Genomic DNA, 26728 nt, shown 5'->3' on the forward strand with positions numbered 1-26728 from the left:
CTGCATTGTGTGCCTGCAGAAGTAAGAGGAGCCACTGTGTGGGTACTGGAAACTGACCCTGGATCCTTTGCAGGACCAAGTTCTAACTTAGCTGTTTGCCCCAGCCTTATTTATGTAAAGATGAGGTAGTTTTAGTCAGTTGAGAGATTCTATTCTGTCTCCTATTTTCCATGACAGTTATTCATTATAGGAAGGCCTTTGGCAGGGCACAGTGGCACATGCCTGTAAACCTAGCACTCAGGGAGGCAGATCTCTGTGAGTCCAGGACAGCCAAGGCTACATAGAAAAACCCTGTCTCAAAAAAGGGGAGGGGGGGTGTCCTTCAACAATTGGGATTTCTTTTGGGATTAATGAACTTAAATCATCACTTTTTACTGCACTTAGAACATACTGATTTGGGGGAAATTAGGATTGTCCCCAGTGAGATGATTAAAAACACTTTCTAATGTAAGATGTTTGTTTCTAAACCGGTGGGTTTTTATTAAACATTTTTTGTTTTGTTGGGACAAGGTCTCATGTAGGTCAGGTTGTCCTCAAAGTAGCTGTGTATACAAGGGTAACCTTGACAGTTTTAACCTCTTGCCTTTACTCTAAAATATTGGGATTACACACAGGTACCATCACACCTGGTTTGTTAAACTTAATGTAGAAAAACTAGAGGTAGACGATATTACCATTAAACTATTAAATTTACATTTTAAAACTCAGCAGGAAAGTACACTTTATGACATCAGAATTTATGACAGAAAGGCAGCTTCTTTTGACCTCTCCCTTAATTTACTATCCTGTTTTAGGGTAACTTTGCTAATCTCTGTGATGGTTAATTTTGGTTGTAAACTTAAATTTGATCTAGAAACAAATACTCCTCTGGGCAGGTCTGAGGACATTTCTAGGGAAGACCAAGTGTGGAAGGAAGACTCCCACCGTGGGCATGACAGAGTTCTAGGAAGGAGAACTGCTGCTTCTGTTCTGTCATCCTTTATTGACTGAAGAACAAAGGCTCTTCAGAAACTCCCCAGGCCTACTGCACCTGCCAGGTTCTCAGGTCAACAGCATGTAAGACAGTCACTGCTCCAATATGCAGGCCAAAGTGTACGAGCTGACCTAATAAGTCACTTTGTAATATATATTCTCTTGGTTATGTTCTTCCAGAAAACCCTAAAACAGGATCCTTTCAGTTACTGCATCTTGAAACACCAATCTAGGAAGAATTTAGTCAGGCTTTTATTCACTGAGGATTAGACCTAGGCTAGAATGTCATTATCTCCATGCCAATCAAGTGGGATGTTTCTAAAAGGATGTTTTCCTGCTGAATCTTTGGAAAATACATCTAGTAGAGACGCTGTAATCTGTCACTTGTGTTACTTGTGTTGCCTTGTTCCAGAGTGTCCATGCTTGTTTGTTTTGCCTGTTCTGCACAAACAGGCAATTCCAGGTTGCTATGCACATAAAAAGAAGAAACAGAACCAGAATTTGTAGACCTTGGCTATTTTGTTGATAGTGAAAACAGGCTTCAGAAGAAAGACGAGGCAAGACTCAGCCAGCTACCTCGAGTTTGTAAGAAAAAAAAAAATTAAATATAACAATTTGAGGTTTATTTTTCTGTGTTTTGTCTTCTTGTACATCTCTGTGCACCACTTGTGTCCAGTGTCCGTGGACTCTAGAAGGCAATTGATCACCTGGAGCTGGAGGTACAGACAGTTGTGAGAAGTGTAGACAGTATCCACAGTTGTGGATGGTTCTGGACAGTGCTGGAAAAGGAACCTGGCTCTGTAAGAGCAGCCAATGCTTTTAACCACGGAACCATCACTGCAGCCCCACAAAGAGACTGATTTTTGTAGCCTGTAACATTCTCAGCAGTTTTACTTCCTGAAGTTTCAGTAACCTATGGTTAATTGATCCAAAGTTAATAAATGGAAAATTCCAAAATTAAAATGTTCCTAAGTTTTAGGTTACATGCCATTTTGAGGAGCAGAAGATGTCATCATTAAATCATTTCTTGGTCTAGCATATCCATGCGGTGTGTACTACCTACCTATGTCACTTAGTCCTTGTGGTTACCAGACTGTGGCAGGATACATGGTGTCACAGTGCTGGTGTTCATACAGCCTTTATCTTAGTAGATTTCTTGTCTCACCTTCATCCAACTCATCTAGTTTATCTCACTTTATAAGAAGAGTGCACATAGCATAAGAAGTCCTAAGAAGGGCTGGGGCTCTAGCTAAGTGGTAGATTACGAGCCAACCATGCTTAAGGTCCTAACTGTCTAACAGTACTTTTTCTTGTCTTGTAAAAAAATAAAACAGCAGGCTGGGGTGGGAGAATCAAAATAGTCCTGTTGCAGTTCTATTTTTGTTTGTTTGTTTTGTTTTTTGAGACAGGGTTTCTCTGTGTAGCCTTGGCTGTTCGGGGCTCACTTTATAGACCAGGCTGGCCTTGAACTCAGAGATCTGCCTGCCTCTGCCTTTCAAGTGCTGGGATTAAAGGTGGGCACCTCCACTGCCCAGTTCTATAGTTCTACTTTATTGTAAGTTACTATTGTTACTCTTACTGTACCTAAATTATAATTTAAGTTTTATTTTAGGAAACATATGTAAACATATTTTAGGATTGACAGAATTGACTTCCCAAACCTCTTGATAACTAAAACAATTAGGATAAAGTATATAGAGTCTAAAAATAGTTCTCTAGGGCAAAGAGGAACACTTGGCTGATACACAGCTTGTTAAAAAATTACCTTTCGTTTTTATTTCTTTTTATATCAGCTAACTCAACATATATATATATATATATTTTAAGGAGAATCAAAGAGAAAGAAAGTAGCTGTAAAAGACAGTTCAAACAATGGTATTATTGTCATGCATGGAATCCTGTGACTGGTATTAGGCACCACCAAGTAAAATTGTTTTGCCATTCAACTCTACCTCCCTTATTAGCATTAATTTTAAAGGAAATGTTACACTTCTTATATTATTTGATTTGGTATTTAATAACAGTTGTGAGTACAATGGCAAACACTAAAAAAAAAAAAAAGAACTAGTAGGAATGAAAAAGAATTTAAATCAGGTTTTGTCAAAGAATGTTATAAGTGCAACATTATCCATTAAACATTCCTTTTAAGGCATTTTCATTGTCCAAATAGCTTAACGTGTACATCAAGGTTTATATTATAAAATGGGCTCTTTTTGTATTATTCATGTTCAAGACTTAAAGAAAAAAATCTCAAGACAAATGGCTGAAAAGAAAGACAATTCACTTTTCTCATAAAAAAGTAACTTAAAGTACAAAAGTGATTTAGAATACACAATTCCCCATTAAAGTTCCATTTTGGTACAGAATTGATTTTCTTCCTGACATAAACTGTTGACAGTATAGGCTGTAGTACTCCATTTGTGAGGTGGCTACCATTCTATAATACACACAGTGATTTTTAATAGGCTTGTAACATGCCTTCCATGAAAGGTGCTACACATAAACCTGTCTTATGAACTCTTTGGTAACCACCAACTCAAAAAAACTTGGAGCAAAACATTTCCATGGCCAGTGAGGAGGCATATTATTAGAGCTCTGAGCTGACACTGTTAATTTGATTTTTTAGTGTTCTTAGAAGCTTAGGAGCTGGGTTAGGAATAAAACCAGATAACAAAGGTGAGTTCAGGCCTGTTAAGAAAAATGGTTCGGGTTCATTTCCATTTGGCTTAGCTTCTTACACGACTGCTTCCGAAGTAGACTGAGAAGAAGAACGATGTGGTTATCATCTAGTCTTTTCTTGAAATGGTGGGAGGAAGGCAATGGATATAATGACATCAAATATTTTAATAGTCTCATTGTAGTCCCTTGGTTTTTTTTTTTCTCTCCAAAGTCGACCTACTCCAATTTAATACATTACAGGTATTTTCAGTTGAAGTGGTAGGTGCTAGTTAACTAAGCAGGTTCTGTTTTAGGGTACTGATATCATAGAGAGGTCAAACTGCATTATCACTCACCCTCATTAGGTCACCTCACACTCATTATTTGTCCTGGGATGTGTGCTAATTGTGCAAATTGGATGCTAGTTAATATAAATCTAACTTACCCACTTACTATATTAAGCTAAAACATAATTGTACACTCATTTTTCAACTACTCAACCAAAAGTGAATTTACATATTTTGTTTACATGCAAGTCTCTAGACTGCCATGATACCCATTTACCAATCTGACACTTGAACCAAGGAGTCATGGTGAAGAGATATTTCAAAGTCTAGACAATAGATTTTTTAGTATTTCTGTTGTACAACACTGTGTTTCAGTAAAAATCCTTTGTATTTACATTTAAATAGCACCTTTCATTCAAGAGTTTCAAAGCAATTTAATTTTATAGTATTGTTTTCTGGTAGCACTGAGTTAAATAAATCCAAGTTTTCTAGCTTTCAACTTCTGATCAACTAAACATTTTGTGTCTTTTTTTATTGATGGTCTTTCCAAAGGTCACTATAAACACAACCTGCTAGTGGCCTATTATAGAGAGAGTGGGGGAGAGAGTAACAAAAAGAGGAAAAGGAGGGCAAAGAAAAGAGACTTGTCGTGCTACTGGGTTAGTGATGATACACAGCTTGTAAAACACACATTATGGAATGCGTAATTATTCAAAAAGTTCTTCAGAGCTGGTAATAAGAGCTTAAGAAGTGTACTGTTAAAATAAAAATAGTATTTTTTTCATTTCAAAAGATTATTCTGGTTTTTATGTTAAACAATGAGCTTGCAATAATGAGTAGCAATGCATTTTTTTAGACTTCATAAGAAAATAAAACTGTGATATAAAATTGCTACTACTAAAAAATTGGTGTTTCTCTGGGTTAACAAAATCTACTTTTTTTGTGCTTCTTTCAAATGTTTAAGGTAACAAACACATACAAATATTTCAAAATTACCTATATTAGTTATCAAGTTTAATATAATATTATAAAGGACAAAAACAGAAAAATTCTTAGTAATAAATGACAACCTTAATAGTAAATGAGTTCCTGAAAAAATGTAGATCTTAGAAATTATTTACATTATTTTGCTGTAAGAAAACTTCTTAAGCAACAATCAGCTCTCATATTAAAAAAAAAAAAAAAAAAAAAAAAACCCAATAGCAAAGAAGGGAAATGAGTTAAAAACACGGTTGCTTTATCTTGTAAATGCTATTTGTTGGAAAACCATCTCACTAAAAAAAGTTCCAGAAAAATGATTTTTATCTTGGATCCATTTATGAATGCCTAGTGCAGCTTATCAGGGAAAGCAGTAAGATTAGTACCATACAGTTTCTCTAACTCTGTTATCTCATTATGGAATCTTCTGTATATCTTATGAATTGAGTTTCCTTTGCAGTGCATCCAAACAACTGACTCTAAAAACAAAACAAAATAACCAGCGTACCAACACATGCAGTCTGCTAATGAAAAAAGGCGCTGACATGCCCAAACAGTTTTCTCTGCATCTTGATAGATAGTACATTCCACAAAATACTACAGCACTTAATTTAGATTTACACAACTAAATATAAATGGCTAGCTTTTGGGTAATATTTAGCAAAAGCAGTAAGCAAACAAGGATAAATTAATAAACAAATGTTGAAGGAAGCAGGTTGTTCTTAGAATACTTGACCTTAAGACACTTGGTCCTCAGTGAGAGAACGTCCTTTATTCAGCAGAGCTCAACGCACTGTACAGTGTCCTAAAACCTTTTACGTTTGGCAGTTGATCCAGTAGTGCTCCTTGATTCAAGGAAGAGTGAAGTTTGTATTTCTTGCCTGATCTATTCACGAAGGGATGTGTTAAAATCTCTTTACTTTTTTTTTAAATAGTCCTATAGTTGCTAGGTGTCTTGTTACTTCAGAAATTAAGTCTTCATACTGAGAAACTGAAGGACACTTTTCTCTCTGTATTTTGTTAAAAGACAGAAAGAAGAAAGAAAATATAAGAACAGCTTGAAGGTAAGAGAAATATAAGCTACAGGGAGCTACCGTAAGAACAGCATGCACAGGTGTTTGTATGGAAATGAGAGTGACAGGAAACCATAGGCAACATTCGAGCTGTTCTTTGTATGGTAGGCATTTAGTGCGTTCCTACCAATTACTTAGAAGTTGTAACTGCATGAAAGACCAGGTTATTCACTGCTAAAATTAAATTTAAATTGAGAGAAAATAGTTTTAAAAGGTTTGCTACCCAAACAGACAGGCAAAAACCCATGGCAGACAGCTAACCTTTACTAAGTAAGCAAGGGAGAACGTCAGTGGATTCAGCAAGCAAAATTTAATCTGTTAATGCAATGTGCACTTTTTATCATACTTAATTCCGTTAGTCTGTAGAATGAGACTAAACTCATTTACAATTCAAGCAGGAAACTCACCACTTGGCCCACATGTCATGCAGTGGGTCACTGAATTAGGAGCTTTGCTGCTCCCTAGACCTGCTTTTTGAATTTCTGCTTTCTTGTACTTGGTTCAAATCTGTGGGAGAAAAGTAGTTCATGTTATTTAGTCAAAAGTTCAACAGCACAGTTCATGAAGATAAACTAAAAAGCTCAATGGGTAGGACACAGAGGAGTCTAAAACTGGGAAAATTATTAATCTGACAGACACCTTATTACATGAAGCCTATTATTTATACCTTAAAGTCATAAGCAACACACCTGTGAATGTGGTAACTATTTTATATAAATCTAAAAGACCTGCCTTTTCCACATCTTAGTGTCAGAGGCTTGCACACTTACTATATTCTTATAATACATATTAATGGTCATCACATAATTTTAAGCTAAAAAAGTTGCAATACAATAGTAGAAAACATCTACATTTTGGTATTATTTACTGTGAACACAAGGGCTGAGGCGCATTTTATACCTGTTTACAGTTGGCTTAAATAAAGCTGCTCAACTGTCACACTGATCATGGGTGTGATTTGCACAAGGCCAGGCCACGAGTTTTAAATGCTATCAGTTTTATTATTTATAAAATTAGGATACTGAATCTTCTAATCTTTGGCAAGTAAGTGTAGACGCTTCATTTTTCACGCTGAGATAAAAATGTCTGTTGGCACACAGGCACTTCTATGTGGTTACTAAGGCTTTATTTCCCTACTGACAAGATAAGGCACTAGTGGCACCTGGTGAAACTCCCAGCCGTAGTTGTGATGTCCTCTGGGAGAAGTCCACACTGCACCCTTAGACAACAGCCCCAGGAAACATGGTCACTTGCCTGTCTGACATACACTTTGCACACTTTGCAAAACACTGGATATATCCTTATACCCATTAGAGACACAAATCTTCAAGTTCACTTTCATAAAATAAAACACATAGTTTTTATAAAATACATAACTTAAAATGTATTTTGAATGAACAAAATTAACATTAATTTTGCAAATTAGTGTGAAAAAGTGTAACGGCCAGTTTTATGATGTCCAAAACTAAGGAAAGCATTTCTGCCATATAGCCTCCAATTTTAACTATGTTTACCACTTAATTTTTAAAAAAAGATTTATTCATTATTTGTACAGTATTCTACCTGCATGTGAGCCAGGCAGAGGGCACCAGATCTCATTATAGATGGTTATGAGCCACCATGTGGTTGCTGAGAATTGAACTCAGGACCTTTGGAAGAGCAGCCAGTGCTCTTTACCTCTGAGCCATCTCTCCAGCCCTTTACCATTTAATTTTACTAGTAGGCTATGAACAAAAGGAAAAAGAATAGCACAAAACTATCTGAAGTATTAAGACTGACTAGACAAAAATTGATAGTACAAGGTTGTGATGTATTTGTGCAGAAAGTGTATTAGGTGGCTCTAAAATACATAAAAACACCTCCATATTCACCTGATTAGCTGTAAGGGAAGAAAACAAGGTCACCAGTGTAAACAGCAGGGGTCTATCCATAAAGTCATTCTGTGTATATACAAGAGGGGAACCTTTTTAAAAAGAAAAAAAAAAAAAAATATATATATATATATATTTGTTTGTTTTCGAGACAGGGTTTCTCTGTGTAGCCTTGGCTGTCCTAGACTCATGTTCTAGACTAGGCTGGCCTTGAACTCATAAAGATCCGCCTGCCTCTGCCTCCTGAGTGCTGGGACTAAAGGCCTACGCCACCATGCCAGGCTAAGGATAAAAATTTAAGTAGAGACTCCTTGAAGTTTTTCTCTTTTATCTGGTATTAACAACAACAGCTCAATGCATTAAGTACACAACAATAATTTCCTTTTCACTCATTAAGTTACCTACGGTGACTACCTAGGCTGAGTTAGTGTGAGTAATATTTAGGCTGAATCAAAGTCACAAAAACATTCCTGAGACAAAATATCCTGCAGAAACAAGTCAGATTATAGGTTTTTAATAGCCGGAGAGACTGAGGTTGACTTCCGTTAAGAGTGGCATGAGCTCAGGAAGGTAGTTTAAAACTACAGAGAGCCTGAGTCCATGTTTTAGATCATATCTCTACCTTGTGTGGATTTTGTTTTGGGGGGTGGAGAGCTAAAGACTTGTTGTTTTTTTTTTCTTTGTTGTTTTTTGTTTAGATTTTTTGAGACAGGGTCGCACTACATTGTCCTGGCTAGCCTGAAACTCAGAGATCCACCCATCTCTGCCTCCCAGGGAATAGAGCATGCGGTGTATGTGGGGGCTAAAGGTGTGTACTAGTTATTACACTAGGCAAGACTATGTTTTTAATATAAATTTTAGAATGAAGACTATATACTTTTTCTATTTTTATGCTCACAAGTCCGAATTTTATATTTTAGCACAATATATTAGCTTTAAAGAGTCTGCATTAAAGATGTACATATTCAGTTTAGTAGTCAGTTAACGACAGAAGTTAAAATTTTTATCATAAAAAGCTTGCTTATCCTTCTGAATTGAAGTAAAAATACAAATCCCCAAGATAATGAGTGCCTTGGTTTATTTCTCTTTCTCTGACTCATATGTTTAAAAAAAAAAAAAAAAAACAAAGAAACAAGAAAATGGATTTTTTTTTCCCCCTTGGGTGTGTGTGTGTTAAAGGATTACAAAAAAAGCAGTCATCTTGAAGAGGTACTTAAGCTATTGTTTTTATCAGAAAAAGACAGCACCAAGAAGAGAATTATAATACAATTGCACCTAATCAGTGTGTAAATCACATTGAAATCTAATGGAAAATTTCTAGGAATAACACATTAATGAATAAACAATATCTTAAATTTGAACAATGCTTTATAAATTGAGTTGAGTTGTTAACTATTTCTTTGAAAAGAGAACAGGATAGATAACATGATTAAGTGACAAAAGAAAATGACATTTCAAAAACCATTTCCCTTATTAATACTGTACATGTGCAAAATGAAGTGTAGATTCAAGAAATAAGGATGACTGTCAGAGAAGGCGGGAGAACAAATGAACAAACACTCTTTTTAGAAGCAGCCAAACAATGACTTGGATATGATTTCTTCTTGGTAACAGAACATGCAACTATTTTAACATGCTTCATGATATCAAAGTATCTTCATCATCTTTATCAAGTGACAAAAGATACGAAAGAAAAACATATATGGTTGGGGGTTTTAAAGGCATGCAAAACATGTACAATGTAATTACTATTTCATGCAGACTTTGGTGTGGTTACACATTCATGTTTCTATACATGCCTTTTTATACAGCTGAACTCTATGTAACAATTTAAAAAATATAAGCCTGGCAAATAATATTAACATATTATGCAGTTTTGATCAAACACAGCCATATTCATACCAAACAGTTTGACTATCCTCTGAAACTGATAATGCAATTTCTGTGTCCTCAGGGTAGAGGCATGCAGGAATGGTAAGACTGTTGCTATCTACAGAAGATTGTGGGTTCTGACTACCAGAAAACTGTTTGTTATCTTTCTGTGCAGCTTTACCCAAAGAGGCAGAGGTCTGGTCAGCTACTCTGATGAGTGACTTGGGAGGTAGCCCACTTATGTTACTAACCAATTCTGTGTTCAGGGATAGAAATGGCTGAGACGAATGAACCACAGCCAATGACCCATGGCCCTCGTTAGCTGATATTCCAAAGGCATCACTAGACATTTTAACAGTGGTAAAAGTTTGGTTTAGAAAACACAGCCTTCTTGATTTTGAATTTTTAGCCTGGATATAAAGAGATTCAGTGTGTGCAGCTAAATCACCAGGGGCCTGATGGCCTCTAGCATGGGTCGGCACGTCAGAGGGCCGCTGCGGTAAACGGTACTCACTAGGTGCTGCAGTGGTGCTGCTGTCAGCAGTAGGTGGTGCTGAGTCAACGGACACGGGCAGTCTACTGTCCTTGCTCAAAAAATCATGGATGCTTGTCCTTCGTGTTGTTCCTTCAGCAGTAGAGATCACACTGCTTGCACGAGGTAAAGTGGCATAAGGGTTGCTATCTTTTGATTGTCTTGACACAGAGGTTTCCTTTACTAGTTTTATCTTTCCTTGAGTGCTTGGTGTAGGTTTCCCTGCAGAGCTAATGGAGTAGGCATCTTCAGTCTTTCGAGGACCAGTTCTCAAAAATTCAGGTTTTGTTGTCCGTCTATCATAGAAGTCCCCTGGACTTTTTCCACTTACTGACCTGGCCAGGGCACAGCTAACTGGCTTGTCTTTCCCCAGAAAGTCAGAAGAGACAGACAAACTTTTCATTACTTCATCTAAAAGATTCTCTTGACTCGAGGACTTCAACTGTTAAAAGTAAAAGCAGTGCAGATTACTGAGTATAGCCATGTCTAAATTCTCCTGATAAACCGAACTACACACTACAGAGCTGCTGTTATCTCTTAGTACTCTATAATTAAAAAAAAAAAATTCTAAGGTTCATTCACAAGGCATTTAACTAGTGTTGCTCATTTAAATCAAGGCCACCATAATAGAACTAACCTGTATTGAGGTAAGCTTGTTGCTTTCTTCCAAAAACTGTTGTAGAGTAACGACTTCACTTCCAGGGGAGCCGGCTTTAGTCCTGTGATGTGCCTGGCCCTCTACTGCTTCAGCCATTTTGTGCTGGAGCACAGGGCTTGACCTGGCCTGTCTTCTCAGATACTGGACAGGACTGCTGCCGCTGCTGGACCAGGGCTCATGCTCTTGAAGCAGACTAAATTCTCCACTGCTGTGGCTTTGTGGCCTGCTTTGGTTATTAACTGCACCTGCTTTGGGAGTAAATGCTGTATTGATACTTAAATAACAGAAATGAGGAACTAGTGTGTAATATTTGTTAGCAGGGTTCTAATTCTATTAGCAGCCACACTGACTTTAAACTCCATTTAGGCATGTTTACTTAAGCTATGTTACTTGTTCCCCAGTCTAACAGTTGGATGCCAGAACTGCTTTTTTATTAAACTGACAAATACTCAAAGTTCTATAAGGGCAAATCATACTTTTGTCACCAGAGTCAAATCCAAAAGAGAATTTCAAAACAAACAATCATTCAATATACTACAGACTAAATGAATGAATGAATAATAAGCATTAACAATTCAGGTTCAAATAACTGTAAAATAATTCACAATTCAGAAAAAGAACCTATTTTAAATTATTTCAGAATGATAAAGTCCAAAACATTTCAGTGAAAAATAATTACTTTAATTTTCTCTGTCTATGAAGTTTCAATTCAATTACTTATTCAAAGATTTCTGAATGAAAAGATTACAAAAAAGATTACTAAATAAAAATCCCTAAAAATGTCTAAAGAACTTAGTATACACAAAAGGAAAGTCAAAAGGAAATATGAAATACACACGTCCCATAAAAAAAATGAAACAAACTATTTCAGACAGGACTTTACTATATCACCTAGGATGGTTTGGATCTTGGTATGTAGGCTAGGTTGTCCTAGTTCACCATGCCAAATGTTGGCATATGTATGGCACATGTGAACATGTCTGGCTTACTCTTTCCTCAGGGTGTGAATTATCTGATTGGCTCTGATGTTCACTGTTGGTACTGCCACCATGTAACCTTGGAAGACTGTAATGGAGTGGGCAGAGTTCTACAACACAGTCCTAAGAATGCTCACTACTCCTTTATAGGACGGTTATCACTACCAAACTATTGCATATCAAGACAGAAAGTGATACAATCATAAAGAGTAAGGCACTCATCAAAGAATTTGTCTAAAATTGTGCTATTTTTCAGAGCTAATTTTCTAATATTTTCAAAGAATTTTTCATAGTTTCAGACTATATTTTTAAATCAGATATGGCTTATAAAAAAGAAAATTTAGGGGCTAGAAAGATGGCTCAGTGGTTAAGAGCACTGTTTGCTCTCCCAGAGGTCCTGAGTTAAATTCCCAGTACCCACATGGTGGCTCGCAACCATCTGTAAGGTGATCTGATGGCCTCTTAGGGGTTGCAGGTGTATATGCAGATAGGGTACTAATATACATAAAATAATTTTTTTAAGAAAAGGAACATTTAATTCCTCTCAAACTATGTAGTTCAGATCACTGAAATAAAAGTCATAAAACTAACTATAAAAAATGAGTGCGACAAGTAATGTTATAATCCAAAAGTGACAGAACAAGTGCACTCATTATAGTTGTACAAATCTAGAGCACAGAGAATAGATACGGTAGTGTTTACAAGCTCAGAGTCTGTAAAGGCAATAATAAATCTTAAGAAAATATATTATAGCTATTACTTAAAAACCTCACCTTGGAATACATATTAAAACACAGAAGTAAACAATCTTGAAATAATTCTTTGTATGAGCCATGTATGAGACATATGTATCTACTTATGTGACATACATACACAGACACGATTGCTTCTTATATTAAAAAGAGAGGCGTGTATTTTGTTGACAAAGTAAGATAAAGAAATTTTAAAATACTAGTAATACAAGCAATGTACATGCATTATGAAAAAACTCAAGGACAACCATTCAGATGTCAAGCACAAAATGGTACTTAAAATAAGGACCTATGGGTAATTATGTTTAATTTTATCCGTGAAAATGAAGAACTGAAGACAAAATAACTGCTCCTGATTTTACATTTGTTTACATTGAAATACATCTGTATCACAATGTAAAAGGTGCAAGCATTCCAGAAAACCATGTTTCTAATATAGCTCATTTGGATTTTGCACTTTATCACCAGAAACTCCACCCCACTTCCCACTCTCTCCTGTCTGGCTGGTTCTGGAGTCAGGCAGGGCCGCGTGCATACAGAGCTCCTGTCTTTCAGCTGTCAACAAGCTGGAAGGCATATGGGGCACATTAACGCATCTCCTGCAGCATACCTTTGCCTTCATGGACGGAAGCGTTATTATTGCTATTGCTAGTGGATGCTCTGCCACTATCAAGGCTGGCTGGTCTTGAGGCTAAATGGAAAAATCAGGAAACAGTGTAATGAAAAGTCCATCTGATAGCATTGGATTCTACATTCTGGCCACAGAATGCCTTGAGGAAACAATCATGCATATTTTCTCAGCCTGGGCATGCTTACAGATGGTGAATCACACAGGTTAGAAAGCACAGACATTTTTAGTTTAGTAGATATTCTAGAACATGGTACTTCTGGAAAAACAGTTAAAATAGTAAGGAGAGAGAAAGAAAGGGGAGAAAGAGATCATATTTATATTTGAAAATGATTTCTAGAGATTGATACCACAATGTTTTTTATTTAATAAAATGACATGTTCCCCTAGTGTCTCTCAGGTAATTTACAACAGACTAGGTAAGGAACCCCCATGCTTCAGAGATGTCATGAAGTGGAGGAATGTGACCATCTGTACTGGTAATATCACAATACATTACTTTTAATTAATTAATTTTGACTTCCAAGTGCTGGGATAAAAGGTGTGTGCTACCACTGTCCAGCTAAATTTATTTTCTAAAGGCTTACTTTTTTGTGTTTAAGTGTTTGCCTGCATATATGTATGTGTATGTACCATATCTGTGCTTGAGGCCATCATAACTCAAAAAGGGCATCCGATTCCCTGGAACTGCAGTTGTAGATGGTTGTGGGCTACCACGTGGTGCTGGGAACTGCTGAGCCATCTAACATTCTATATATTAACATCTTTTCAATTTTAACTATTATGTACATGTACGTGAATGCCGGCACGGGGTGGGAGGTCAAAGGACAACTTTGTGGAGTTTCCTCTTCATTGACTTTTTTTTTTTAAGATTTTATTTTCACTTTTTAACAGATTTACTTATATGTATACAGTTCTCTAACTGCATACCAGAGGAGGGCATCAAATCACATTATAAGTGGTTGTGCACCACCATGTGGCTGCTGGGAATTGAACTCAGGACCTCTGGAGGGGCAGCCAGTGCTCTTAAGTGCTGAGCCACCTCTCCAGCCCCCTTCTCCCTCCCACGTTTACATGGACTCTGTGGCTGAATGTAGGTTGCTGAGCCTGCATGGAAAGTGCCCTTTACTACTGAGCCATCCTGTTGGCGGTGGCGGCTTCTTCTTTTTTTTTGGAGACAGGGTTTCTCTGTGTAGACATGGCTGTCTTGGATTCACTTTGTAGACCAGGCTGGCCTTGAACTCACAGAGATCTGTCTGCCTTTGTCTCCTGAGTGCTGGGATTACAGGTGTGTGCTACTGTGCCTGGCAAAATGCAACTCTTATAGTTAATCTTATATGTTAGTGGCAACAAAATTACCTCTGAGGATTATATAGGCATACTTTGTAAATGACCTTGATTAAAACTTAATTGACTTAATTGATTAAAAGGGAAACTTGCAGTGTTAGAAGAAATAAAAGAGGCAAAGCCACCCACATTCACCTATTCAGTGCAAGAATCTCAGCATTCCCATTCAGTATGCAATATGTGCCATCTAAGTTAAGCTCATCGCTTACCATGAACTCCTGATGCCGCACTAGAGTCATCACTAACGCCTTGTGGACTCACATCTTCAAAGGATGTAGCATCTACACGAAATAGCACATGAACATAAACAAATTCTGTGCTAAAACAGCTTCATTCTAAGTATTTACACAGAGTATAGAAACCCCTTTTCCGCTATGTAAAATACAGCTCGGAGCTGGAACTAGAAGACAAGAGTAGCTGATGAGAATTGACTTAAGAAAACACTGGAAGCAATGAAACAATGCCCCCAAGGTCCCTGCAAAGCAAAGCAAAACCATGCTGTTCTATGTAGCTCTTTTAAGTTGTGCTTTGGGGTTTTAAGAAACAAATATACCTCTGCCTCCTACTTTCCACTTTAAAGTGATTTTTTTTTGGTTTGTTTGTTTCTCTGTGCATAGCCTTTGTTGTCCTAGAATGCGCTCTGTACACCAGGTTGCCCTTGAGCTCACAGAGCTCTGCCTCCCAAGTGCTGGGATTAAAGGCGTGCGCCACCACTGCCTGGCCTCTCTTCTACTCTATCTGACTTTCTTCTCCATTTCATGTAAGTTCATCAGCTACTTATAATGAGAGGAGGACTAGAAAAGATTCTCATTATTTATACAGTATCTTAAAAGCTTGAAAGAACTTGAAAAATTTCCCAAATCAAATCTAGATCGTGGCTTGGTAATTACTTCAGGTTGTTTGAAAAAAAAAAAAAGTACACAGGGAAGTCAAATTAAAATACCCGTTGCCAACAGTTACACACCACAGTGCAAAGAGCAGACGGCCTATACCTTTATTATTAACCAAATGCTTGGGTCGGAAGGCCGCGGCAGAGCTGACAGTTGAAAAGTTGATGGCTGTAGTAGAGAAGGCCATAGCTCCCAATTCTTTTCTCCTTTTACCCGTTGCAATATCATCAGGGACCTCCAAATTCTCAGTACTACCTGTCCACTGTCCTCCTGCTAGGACCATGGACTGCACCAGGTCATTCATGGCTGGGATGCAAATGAGAGCAAATGAATCAGCATGATCAATGGATTGGCCCTTATTTCTATTTTGTATTAAGAATGGTCTGGTTTTGTCTATGAATTAATGCAAATGGGCCCCAAACTGTAACTACAAGGCCATTTGAGTAATGACATGCATTCAGCTGAATGGAATGAGGCCAAAGGCTGACATACCTCAGTACTCTTACCACACCCCACCCCTCTCTTAAAGATAGAAAGGATACTATGTACAACTGCCATGCTTTTGTGCTATGGTGTAAAATATAATTAGAAGCCTTCAGAATGTAGTTTTATGGTGACAAAAATGGAATGAGATAAGATGGAGAGCAATTTTACACATTGTCATTATTGAAAATGAAAGAGTCCTTGGTCAGAGCAGGTTACTGAGTAAATTCTTCATCTTTATAAATCAAGTACATTTACTAATTAATAAAAACCTGAAAGAGATACTCAGAGTAACGTCATGTCATTACCAGTTTCACTTAAAAAGAGAAAGCCAAGATTATTACATAAAGAATGACAAACATGTTCAAGGATTATAGGCCACTTTATTCATTTATTTATTTACTTAGGTTCATTAAGGAAATAAATTCCTAATGCTAAAGAGTTTGTTATATTTTTTTCCTTAAACTTCTTTGGGGAAGATCTGTATGGCATATAAAATTAAGTCTGTTTGTTTTTTGCCAATTCTGAGAGTGCACTGGACATTTACAAGTATACTGCATGTATTACTAAACATATGCATATATATGTAGGGGTAGTATACATATAGTGCAAGTTCAATGCCTTCTTTGAAAAAATATTCTTCCAGCTCTTCATATTAAAGAAAGACTGCACTTTGCAAAATAGGAAATTAGTACAGTCCAGAGAAAGGTTAGTGAAAAATTAGTAATGGAAGCCAGTGTAGTCATTTGAAAGAAGCTGAACTGTCATAAAGTCTTACACATGGAACGACGGTAGCAGGCCTTCATTTTGTCTTTATCCTTCGGTCTGTTCCTCAAAAAGGGCAGTCTTTTCAGTGCAACCACTTTAATGTCAGAGCATGAGGAAAAACAGAAACAGGGAAATGAAAGAAAAAAGGGAGAAGAACAGATGGGAGTTAAATGTTGAAATTAAGGACAGGAATGAATGTTGGTCTCAGCTATGTATGCTACGTTACAGCTAACACCCTCCTGCTGCTGAAGACAGTGAAATAGGAAGCATGCACTCTGCTACTGCAACACTTGGAAAGCACTGAAGACAGTGGGGAGGAGCACATACTTTGAAAGCACTGGCTACAGTCCTATAAAAACAGGAACTAGTTAGAATTACGTAGGGAGAAAACAAATTTCCTGGTTAAATTACAAAAGTTACTTTTAAAATTTAATCTATTGGTGGTTTATATTATAAACTTTAGTTGTTTTGTTAGTCTCCTAATGTCTAATAAGAAAATACTGATTTAGACTAGAATCTAGTGCACTGTTTATCAGCACTGTGGGAATGCACACTCTTCCAACAAGTCCTTCTAGAGACGAAACAGCAGGTATATTAGCCTCATTTTACAAGATGCTCGTTGAAAGAAGGAGGAAAAAAGAATAGTTTGACATCAGCAATAAATGTTGGCAATAAGTTCTAAAAAAGCTAATAAAAAGGAACCCCAAAGCAAGCAAAATGGGAGGGAACTATAACATTTAAAGATATTTGGGTGTTGGAGAGATGGCTCAGCAGCTAAGAGCACTGGCTGCTTTCAGAGGGCCCAAGTTCAATTCCCAGCATCCATATGGCAGATCACAATGGTCTGTAATTCCAGTTCCAGGGATCCAATGCCCTCTTCTGCTTCTGAAGGCACCAAGGATGCTTGTGGTACCAGGCATAAGGGCAGGCAGAACATTTAGGTGGATAAAATAACATACTAATAAACAACAAATTTAAATGAGCCCATTTTGAAGGGCCCATAGGGTGAGTTTATATGAAAAAAAAAAAAAAAAAAAAAAAAAGGAAGGAAGGAAGCACTCCAGAAAAACAATTTGTGAATTAAAGGATTATTGCTCAAGTATAGGCATCATTAGAAAAACTAAGTTATATATTGGAATGACTTAATATAAAATTTATACATTTAGGAAAACAACATGAAAATATGCACAACCTTGATAACTGTTCTTAGAAGGTTGTCACCAGCATGGAATACGCAAAGCTGGTTGTTTTGGATAAATTGGTGAGTATTCATTGAAAAGTGTGCAAGCTAAAATAGCCTTTCTACTTGTTTGACTGCTATAAGGAGGAGTCATGATTCATCAAAAAATTTTAACTGGGGTGGTGGTGGTCATCTTTTTTCGAGACTGGGCTTCTTTGTGTAGTCCTGGCTGTCCTGGAATCACTTTGCAGACCAGGCTGGCCTTGCACTCACAGAGATCCTCCCTGAGTACTGGGATTACAGGTGTGTCAGCTTTTTAATTTGACATATGTATTTTCATGCTTGGTAAACACAGCTGTTCTCAATGACCAAAAAGGAATGAGCTGAAAGCAACATAAAAATGGACACTTAGCTAAAACAAAGCTGGATGGTTGCAGCATGCACATGTCATGTGTAGATACTTTTCTTTTTTTTCCTTTTTCTGTTTTCAGCTGTTTTTCAAAGACTGCTTTACTGACATGACAGACAGACATTCTTCCAAAATGGGCAGGATAAAAAGAATTTTAGATTCAGCAGGGATGCATTTCTTCTCATGGCAATTATGTTTAGAGACATATAATGATCTTTTCCTGAAGTATACTTAGATTAAGGGAACATCAGTGTTGTTGAGTTTTGTTGTTTACTTAAAACAAATCTAAAGTTGAACAACTGTAGGAAAGGAGAATATTGTTTCCTTCTGATTTTTATCCTGAGTGTTCCAGGATGAAGTATGAAAAGAGTGACTTGCATTTTAGACAGACAGAATGACATTAAAAAAAAAAAACCCTCTGTGTGTGTGGGCGCGCGCACGCATGAACGTGCGTACGTCTAAATTATATTCCTGTAATTTAAAATAATTAAGGACACACATTACATTTTCTTAATAGGATGCTATATATTTTTGTGTTTAAAGGTAGCAGATAACAATGACTTATTAGAGCGTGGGGGATTAGAGCGATGGCTCAGAGGTTAAGAGCACTGGCTGCTCTTCCAGAGGTCCTGAGTTCAATTCCCAGCAACCACATGGTGGCTCACAACCATCTATAATGTGATCTGGTGTCCTCACCTGGCCTGCAGGTATACCTGCAGGCAGAGCACTGTATATATAATAAATCTTGGGAAAAAAAAAACTTATTAGCCACCTGTAAACAAAAACTTGACCTTTCTACACCAGTAGATGGGCAAGGCTAGATGGCAAAGGATCACAGATAATAGTCATCATCTATGAAACTACAGAACTATACTGCTTTCTGGAGACTATTAATGTATATTGTATATGCATCTGGACTTTTGGTTGTTATTATTTGTTGACTATCTAGGCAGCTAAAACTGTATTGTGAAATATGTTACAATCCCAAATGCCATCTCCTCTCAGAGGTAATTCCCTTGAGGCTGTAATGTCGTACTAAGTTTTGAGTATTGTAAGAGCCACCCACATAGACAGCTTACCTCTGAGGGAAGCAATAGTTACCTTGGCTTACATTTTATTTCAGAAGAATAGTGGAGTTTGTTAGAAAGAGGGTTTCATGCAGCCAGCCGGCCTTGGACTCTCCCCACAATGATATTACAGGTATGCACGACCACACTTGGCTGCAGATATGTGTTTAAAATTTAGTGACCCTGGTAATGATGTGGTCAAAAGATACACTTTTCAAGTATTTTACGAGAACATGGAAAGTCAACTTTGTAGACATCTTCAGAGAGTTTAGTGTTGAATTCTCTATTTCTCTCTGTGTGTGTGTGTGTGTGTGTGTGTGTGTGTGTTTGAGACAGGGTTTTTCTGTGTAGTCTTGACTGTCCTAGACTCTCTTTGTAGTCCAGGCTGTCCTCGAACTCACAGCGATCCGCCTGCCTCTGCCTCCCGAGTGCTGGGATTAAAGGCGTGCGCCACCACGCCCGGCTTGAATTCTTTATTTCTTAAAATATAACTTTTTTAGGCTCTTACTTTTGTCTCGCTATTTAGCTAAAACGCACACTAAGTGAACTAAAAACTTTATAAATTGTATCAGGTACATTACGTGGGACTTCTAAGTCTAATAAAAACTAAATCATAAGCTTCTACATTTACATTTCCTCATCTTTATTTCATTTTAACCAAAAACTTCAGCAAGTATCCCTCAATAATTTTTAGAGACTTCAGTTATCTTTAAATAATTCTGTAATACCTCTTCAAATAAGTATTTGTTTTTCTTTACTTCCCCAGTATGATAATTTTGTTCAAGTTTTATACTACAAAAGCATATGAACAAAAACCTTTATTAAAATGTCTTATTTTGAGTAAGTTATAGATATTAATGAAATCTTATTCTTTTTTATCTTTATAATTACAGTATAAAATATAAGCAGAAGGAAAGACTTGCCTATTTTAAGAGCACATTTTAGAAGCAGGCATAGGCAAGCTCTTACGTCAATGTTCTTTTTGCAATATTTCACCTTACTAGCATAATGATGGCTATCATTATGTACATGTCAGAAAGCCAGGTGGCTGTATACTACTGTAGTCTGCAATTAATTTTATAAACATAAAGTTAAATGAAATACCTCTCATCAAACTAAAAGACTGCTGGAAGTTGTTTTTAGGACTCTAACTCCTACTGTTTAAAGCACTTAGCACTCACTGCTGCTCTTCTTGGTCCCCAGGGTCTGGCCGTCTTCTAAGGAGTTTGACCCCACTGAAGAGCTGTCTTGGCTGTCTTGATGGGGCAGCTGAAGAAATCCCTCACTGGAGTCAGAGCGGGTGGGTGTCAGGGTTAGAGACTTCTGACGTTCCCGATTAATATCTTTCTTGGACTTTATCAATTTTCTCATTTTTAGAGTAATCCAGTTGCCTCTCCTAGTAGAATTAAAAGAATTCTTAGTCAACAATAACCCTAATAAAATTATAAGCCTTAACAATACTACAAATAAGGTTTTCTTCAAAACAAGATTTATAAAATTTGGCTAGTGTTACCTTCTAGGAGGAGATGGGTCATAAAATTTGTATTGATCCATAATTTTCTCCTCTAGTTTCTCTTTCTGTCGTCTCAATTCATTTAATTTATCACTATAAAAATGGAAATGACATTTTAGAGTACGAATAATATTTTATATGATTTTATTTATGACTATGACTTAATTTATTCCCAGAACATAAACAAACACGGAAACTGTTGCTGATAAGTGAGACCTAATTAAGAAGTAACAATGAGCTTCTTCCATATTTATTCTTTTCTTTAAATTTTCTTGAATAAAGGGATGCAGGACTTTTAAAAAAAGATTTGTTTATATTATGTATACAATGCTCTTCCTAGATATGCACCTGCAGGCCAGAAGAGGGCATCAGATCCCATTACAGATGGTTGTGAGCCACCATGATATTGCTGGGAATTGAACTCAGGACCTCTGGGAGAAGAGTCAATGTTCTTAACCACTGAGCCTTCTCTCCATCCCAAAGTACAAGACTTTTAAGTTTCAATTCTTCAGTAAGATTTATTTGAAATCTTCTATAGTAAAATCTAATTAATTCTCTCAACACCTTCTGTTATTCTTTTTTTTTTTTTTTTTTTTTTGGTTTTCAACACAGGGTTTCTCTGTGCAACCTTGGCTGTCCTGGACTTGCTTTCTAGACCAGGTTGGCCTGGAACTCACAGTGAATCCACCTGCCTCTGCCTCCCAAAGTGTGGGATTAAACATGTGTGCCACCATGCCCGGCTAACATCTTTTGTTATTAAGTAGATATTATATACAAATACTAGTTCCCTAACTTTTTAGTATCTCTAACATTTCTTATAATGAATTATGCTTTATTAAACATAAAAACTGTTGGATATTTATTTTTCCAACAATTATACATAGTAAATAATCCTGAAACCACATCTTCATGTAAACAGATTTCTTTCCCTTTAGACTGAATAACTTAGGCTTACTGTGGTGGTTTGAATAGGAATGGCTGCCATAAAGTCATGTGCGTGAATTCTTAGCACACAGGAAGTGGCACTGTTAGGAGGTGTGGCCTTGTTGGAGGAAGTTGTCACTGTGGGAGTGGGCTTTGAGGTCTCTTATGGTCAATCTGTACCCAGTGTGGCTCGAAGTCTCTGCTATTGCCTGTGGAACTGCATATAAACCTCTCAGCTCCTTTTCCAGCACCATATCTACCTGCAAGCCACAAAGTTCCCCACCATGATGACAATGGACTAAACCTCTGAAACTGTAAGCCAGCCCCACCCAATTAAATGCTTTCTTTTACAAGAGTTGCTGTGATCATGTTATCTCTTCACAGCAGTAAAACTCTAAGACACATCCTATATTCGTTTCATGTGCTTAGTAGTATTTACTACATACAGAAACATCAAAGATCACAGAACAAGGTCTTTTAAAAAGCTTTCAATGTCAAAAATACGATTTACACAACAATCATTTATAATGAAGAAGGCATTCACTTATATAATGATGAATAGTTAAGTTGCTTTACTTGTAATACAGTAGGAAAAAGACCATACATATACAAGTAACTATTACATACCAGAACAATAATAATAACCAAATAAAGTACTGTGGAAATACAGCAGGCACTTATAAAAGGGAAAGCATTTCTACCTTAAACACCCCCCAAAAGAAAGAAATCCTCATGAAGACAAAGGCTATATTAAACTGGGTGTGACAATTCATGCCTATAATCGTAGCAGTCAGGAAGTAGAGACAAGAAGCTTACCCGAAGTCTGGAGCCAAGCTGATGTACATAATGAGTTCTAGGTCAGCTAAGATTACACAATATCCTCTCTTAAAAACAAACAATGTGGGGATGCAGGGGAGAAAGAAAAAAAGTGCTGCATTACAGGGTTGATGAAATGGTTCAGTGGGTAAAGGTAAAAGTTCTTTCTGCCAATCAAACTTGAGTTTGATTCCTGGAACCCTCATGGTGGAAGGAGACAAACAACTACCCCAAGCTGTCCTCTGATTCCACAAACATGCTGAGGTGAGGGCATGCCTACATATTGGACACAACATGTAAAATTAAAAAATGTGAAAATTAAAAATTTAAAAGTCTATGTATCATATAGGTTGAAACAAAGATGAGAAGTTTAAAGTCTGAATATAGGCAAAGGGGAGCAGTAAGGGAGCACAAGGTTTATATTTTGTTCATTAGGAAATAAGATGCTTTAAGTTTTATTACGAAGTGAGACTATGGGTCAAGCATGACATTATAGCCAACTCCACCTCTCAGGAGACAGAGGCATGCAGAGATCTGTGAGTTTAAGGCCAGGCAAGCCTACACAGTGAAACTCTGTCTCAAACCGAACCAAACAATAACAAAACTGGTATCATCACAGGCTTTTTAGAATTCCTGAATTTCCACTGTCTCTGACACCAGCTATCGCATTCCAAAGGAGCTCACTAAAACACCCACTGCACTGAGGGTCCAGTTCCCTTAGGGAGGAAAACAGACCCTGGACCGGCCCACCAGACATGGAACCCAGGCCACTGGCAGATGCTGAACAACACTGACCATTTTTAAATTCTTATCAATAAAAAGCCAGACAAATTTTCTACTATCTCTCTTGTAATTTGGTCTCAGTTCCATTCTATGGTATAGAAAAAGGTTGTGAACTGTCTTCTGACAGTTAAGCCACTTTTCTCTTGCTTCCTCTCCTTTTCCTTGGTTATTGAAAGAATAATTTTTAGGTTCTATACCATAGCAATAGACTTGCACCACACTGCCGTGTTTCTGCATCGGTGTTTTCCTGGCCCAATGCACCATCTCAAACCAATCTCCATGGCACTTCTGAGCCTCAGCTCAGCTCAAGTCTCATCTCTGAAAAAATCTATTGAATCATTACACTTAAATAAATGCTGCATTTCCGCCTTTTTGTTTTATTTTAGATGGGAATCCTTCTTTCTTTTGAGATAGGATCTGAGGTAACCCAGGCTAATCTTGGCTCCCTGTGTGGCCAGGCACGGAGACCTTCTGACTGTCTTGATTACCACAAGCGGCTGGGCTGCTAGGAGGCCGGGACAACAGTCCCGGCTTATAGGAGATCCCCCTATTGTCTACACTGGTCTTGAACTTGTAACTTTGAGCAGTCTTTCCCAGTCTGCCCAGTGCTGAGACTATAGGCATATGTCTTGTTCACAACAATAATTCATTTACTGTTTTACAGCCAGTTTCTGGTTATTGGCAGAATGTTTAGAAGATAAGAAACTTGAAAACCCTCTGAATGTTACTTCTTTGCTAGCAGGGTAGCATCACCACGGGCCTCACGCTCACTCCTAGGACAGGCCTGTCCCAGACAGCTCTTCCCTGTTGTGCTGGGTCTTCCATGGGCTGAAACCTGGTGTCTGGTGGTATGAACAAGCAGATTTACAACTGACAAAGACAGGCCTGACTCTGTCAAAAATTAGCATGATCCTGAGGGTCTCACATGATGCTGTACAAATATGTTTTGTGACTAGTAATAGAATTGTCAGAATCTTTAGGTCCCAAAGACTGTCTTCTCCTGATCTCCTTCAGAATCTCTACCACTTATATAAGAAATAAGTAGTTTCTCAATATTTTGAGAACAGAAACCACAAATATGCTAAATTCATCTGATTATGATAGAGCTCCAAACTCACTAACTGCCTTATAAGACTACAAGACTAAGTGGGTCCTCCCTTTCAAATGGAAATACAAGTTGTCCACAGTATACTATAGTACCATAAATTTGTCTTGTGCACTCAACACTAAGATAATTTTAAATTAAAAAGTACTTACTGAAACAACGATGTGAAAACATCAAGAAAAATGAACATGGTTTTCTCTGCCACTAGGTATAGCAGTATCATCAAATAACACTTCAAATAATCAAAGAATACAAAACTATTCGGTACCTACATGTACTGTCTTTGTTCAACATGAAAGAGATCCTTGCTTTCCATATTTTGCTCCAGCAACGTTCTGTTCTGTAGCATTAGTGTCTGAATCTGATCAAGCAGATGGCGATTTTCTTCCTCTAAATTTCCTTTAAGTTGGCTGAGCAACTGTTCGGACACAAACAGTTATATTTGAAGACAGATTTCCATTTTACACAAATCACCTGAAACATCTAAAATAAATCAGTGTTTTCTATCTTCAGATCTGTCCAAAAGCTACATTCAAAATACCTTGTCTTCTACTTAAGTGTCTAAGAAATAAATGCTTAAAAGGTTAGTTAAAGCTCAAATCTATACAACGATGATAGCTCCTATCCTGCCAATATTGCTCCAAGGATTAAATAACTTACGTAAAGTACCTGGTTGTAACACAGCAGCTAATACAACCCATACTTTTTCCAACCAATGTTCTCAAGTAAGCTTAAAAGTCTGCAAATAGTTTGGGTTGGCTTGATCAAAGAGAGTAAAGCAAATTAATCAATGATTGATACTGAGGTGGCCTGAAAGGAAATGGCCCTTATAGACCCACAGGGAGTGGAACTGTTAGGAGGGCGGTCTCGTTGGAGGAAGTGTGTCAGTCACTAGCGGTAGGTTCTGAGGTCTCAGAATCTCAGTCAGTGTTACTGTCACTTCCTGCTGCCTATGGATCCAGATGTAGAACTCTCAGCTGCTGACCGCTCCAGCACCATGCTGCCTGCACAGCCTCAAGTTTCCCACCATGACGAGAATGGACTAACCCTCTGAACTGTAAGCCAGTCCTAATAAATGTTTTCATTTATAAGAACTGCTGTGGTCATGGTGCCTCTTCACAGCAAAAAACAAACAAACAAACAAAAAAACAAAACAAAAACCAAACCAAACAAACAAAAAAAAGAAAACAAAAACAAAAACAACAAAAACAAAAAACAAAAAACAAACCCTAACTAAGACAGGTACTAACAGTTATTTTAAGCTTTTTATAAAAAGTGAACAGAAATTGGAAATACACTCTCTATACACGAAAAAATTATTCAAAAAAAGTTATCATTCCTGTTAGGATGGATTTCTGAGGTTGGTTTCATCAGGACTCAGAAGATCTGTATTAGAAGCAACAACAAGCAATGCAGGTCTCAACTACTATGCCTCCTACATTCTAAAGGGAAAAATAAATATTTTAAAAAGTTCTCAAGCTGGGTGGTGGTGGTGAAAGACACACCTTTAATCCCAGCACTTGGGAGGCAGAGGCAGGTAGATTGCTGTGAGTTTAAGTCCAGCCTATTGTACAGAGAGAGCTCCAGGACAGCTAGAGCTACACAGTGAAAACCTATCTCAGAAAAAAAAAAGTTCTCAAAATATACCAGGAAAAAATGGTACTTATGAATATACATAATCATGTAGATACAACTGTCAACATTGTATCATGTTTTGTCTATTTATATATTGTACAACTAAAACATGGTAGACTTATCAAAAAACTGAATGCATTCATTTTTTTCTCTAAGGTTTTGTTTATTCTGAGACAGGGATCCATGGCGCCCCAGCCACACAACTTGCTATGTAGCTGACAGTGACCCTGAACTTCTGCCTAGTTTATGTGATGCAAGCCTAGACTCAGGGTTTCATGCACACTAGGAAAGCGCTCGCCAGCTGAGCTACATGGTTAGTCCTCCTCTCACGACCTCCTTGCAGTGTGAATTCTCATTCTCCTAACCAGCAGTGAAACCTGTATCCTGCTGTGGTGGTTTGAATGAGATGGTCCCCACAGGCTCTGATGTTTCATCACTTGGTCTCCTGTTGGTGGCTCTGTCTGAGGGAGTTGAGGGAATGTAGCCTTGATGGGGAAGTGCATCACTGCTCATCACTTTGGGTAGACTCTGAGCTTTAAACGTCCTGTAG

The 26728-nt window shown here is 37.5% G+C and overlaps 1 protein-coding gene across 2 annotated transcripts in view; it reads right to left on the reverse strand.

Moving 5' to 3' along the window:
* Window positions 1-5169: 5169 nt before the first annotated feature.
* Ccdc88a (coiled-coil domain containing 88A) overlaps window positions 5170-26728 on the reverse strand; it is a 125494-nt gene continuing 103935 nt past the window's right edge. Inside the window, exons 23-33 of one of the 2 annotated variants that reach the window (XM_051165166.1) lie at window positions 24816-24961; window positions 20916-21008; window positions 20584-20798; window positions 16757-16840; window positions 15598-15801; window positions 14815-14886; window positions 13241-13321; window positions 10881-11149; window positions 10226-10685; window positions 6376-6475; window positions 5170-5905 (exon numbers count right to left, since the gene is read on the reverse strand). In XM_051165166.1, coding sequence (XP_051021123.1) covers window positions 6411-6475; window positions 10226-10685; window positions 10881-11149; window positions 13241-13321; window positions 14815-14886; window positions 15598-15801; window positions 16757-16840; window positions 20584-20798; window positions 20916-21008; window positions 24816-24961 — 1689 coding nt within the window. In that variant the 3' untranslated portion in view covers window positions 5170-5905; window positions 6376-6410. Of the gene's footprint in view, window positions 5906-6375; window positions 6476-9061; window positions 10686-10880; window positions 11150-13240; window positions 13322-14814; window positions 14887-15597; window positions 15802-16756; window positions 16841-20583; window positions 20799-20915; window positions 21009-24815; window positions 24962-26728 lie in introns of those variants that run through there. The other variant, XM_051165165.1, reaches the window with a different exon arrangement.

Source organism: Acomys russatus, chromosome 22, assembly GCF_903995435.1.
Source record: "Acomys russatus chromosome 22, mAcoRus1.1, whole genome shotgun sequence".
Lineage (NCBI taxonomy): Eukaryota > Metazoa > Chordata > Mammalia > Rodentia > Muridae > Acomys > Acomys russatus.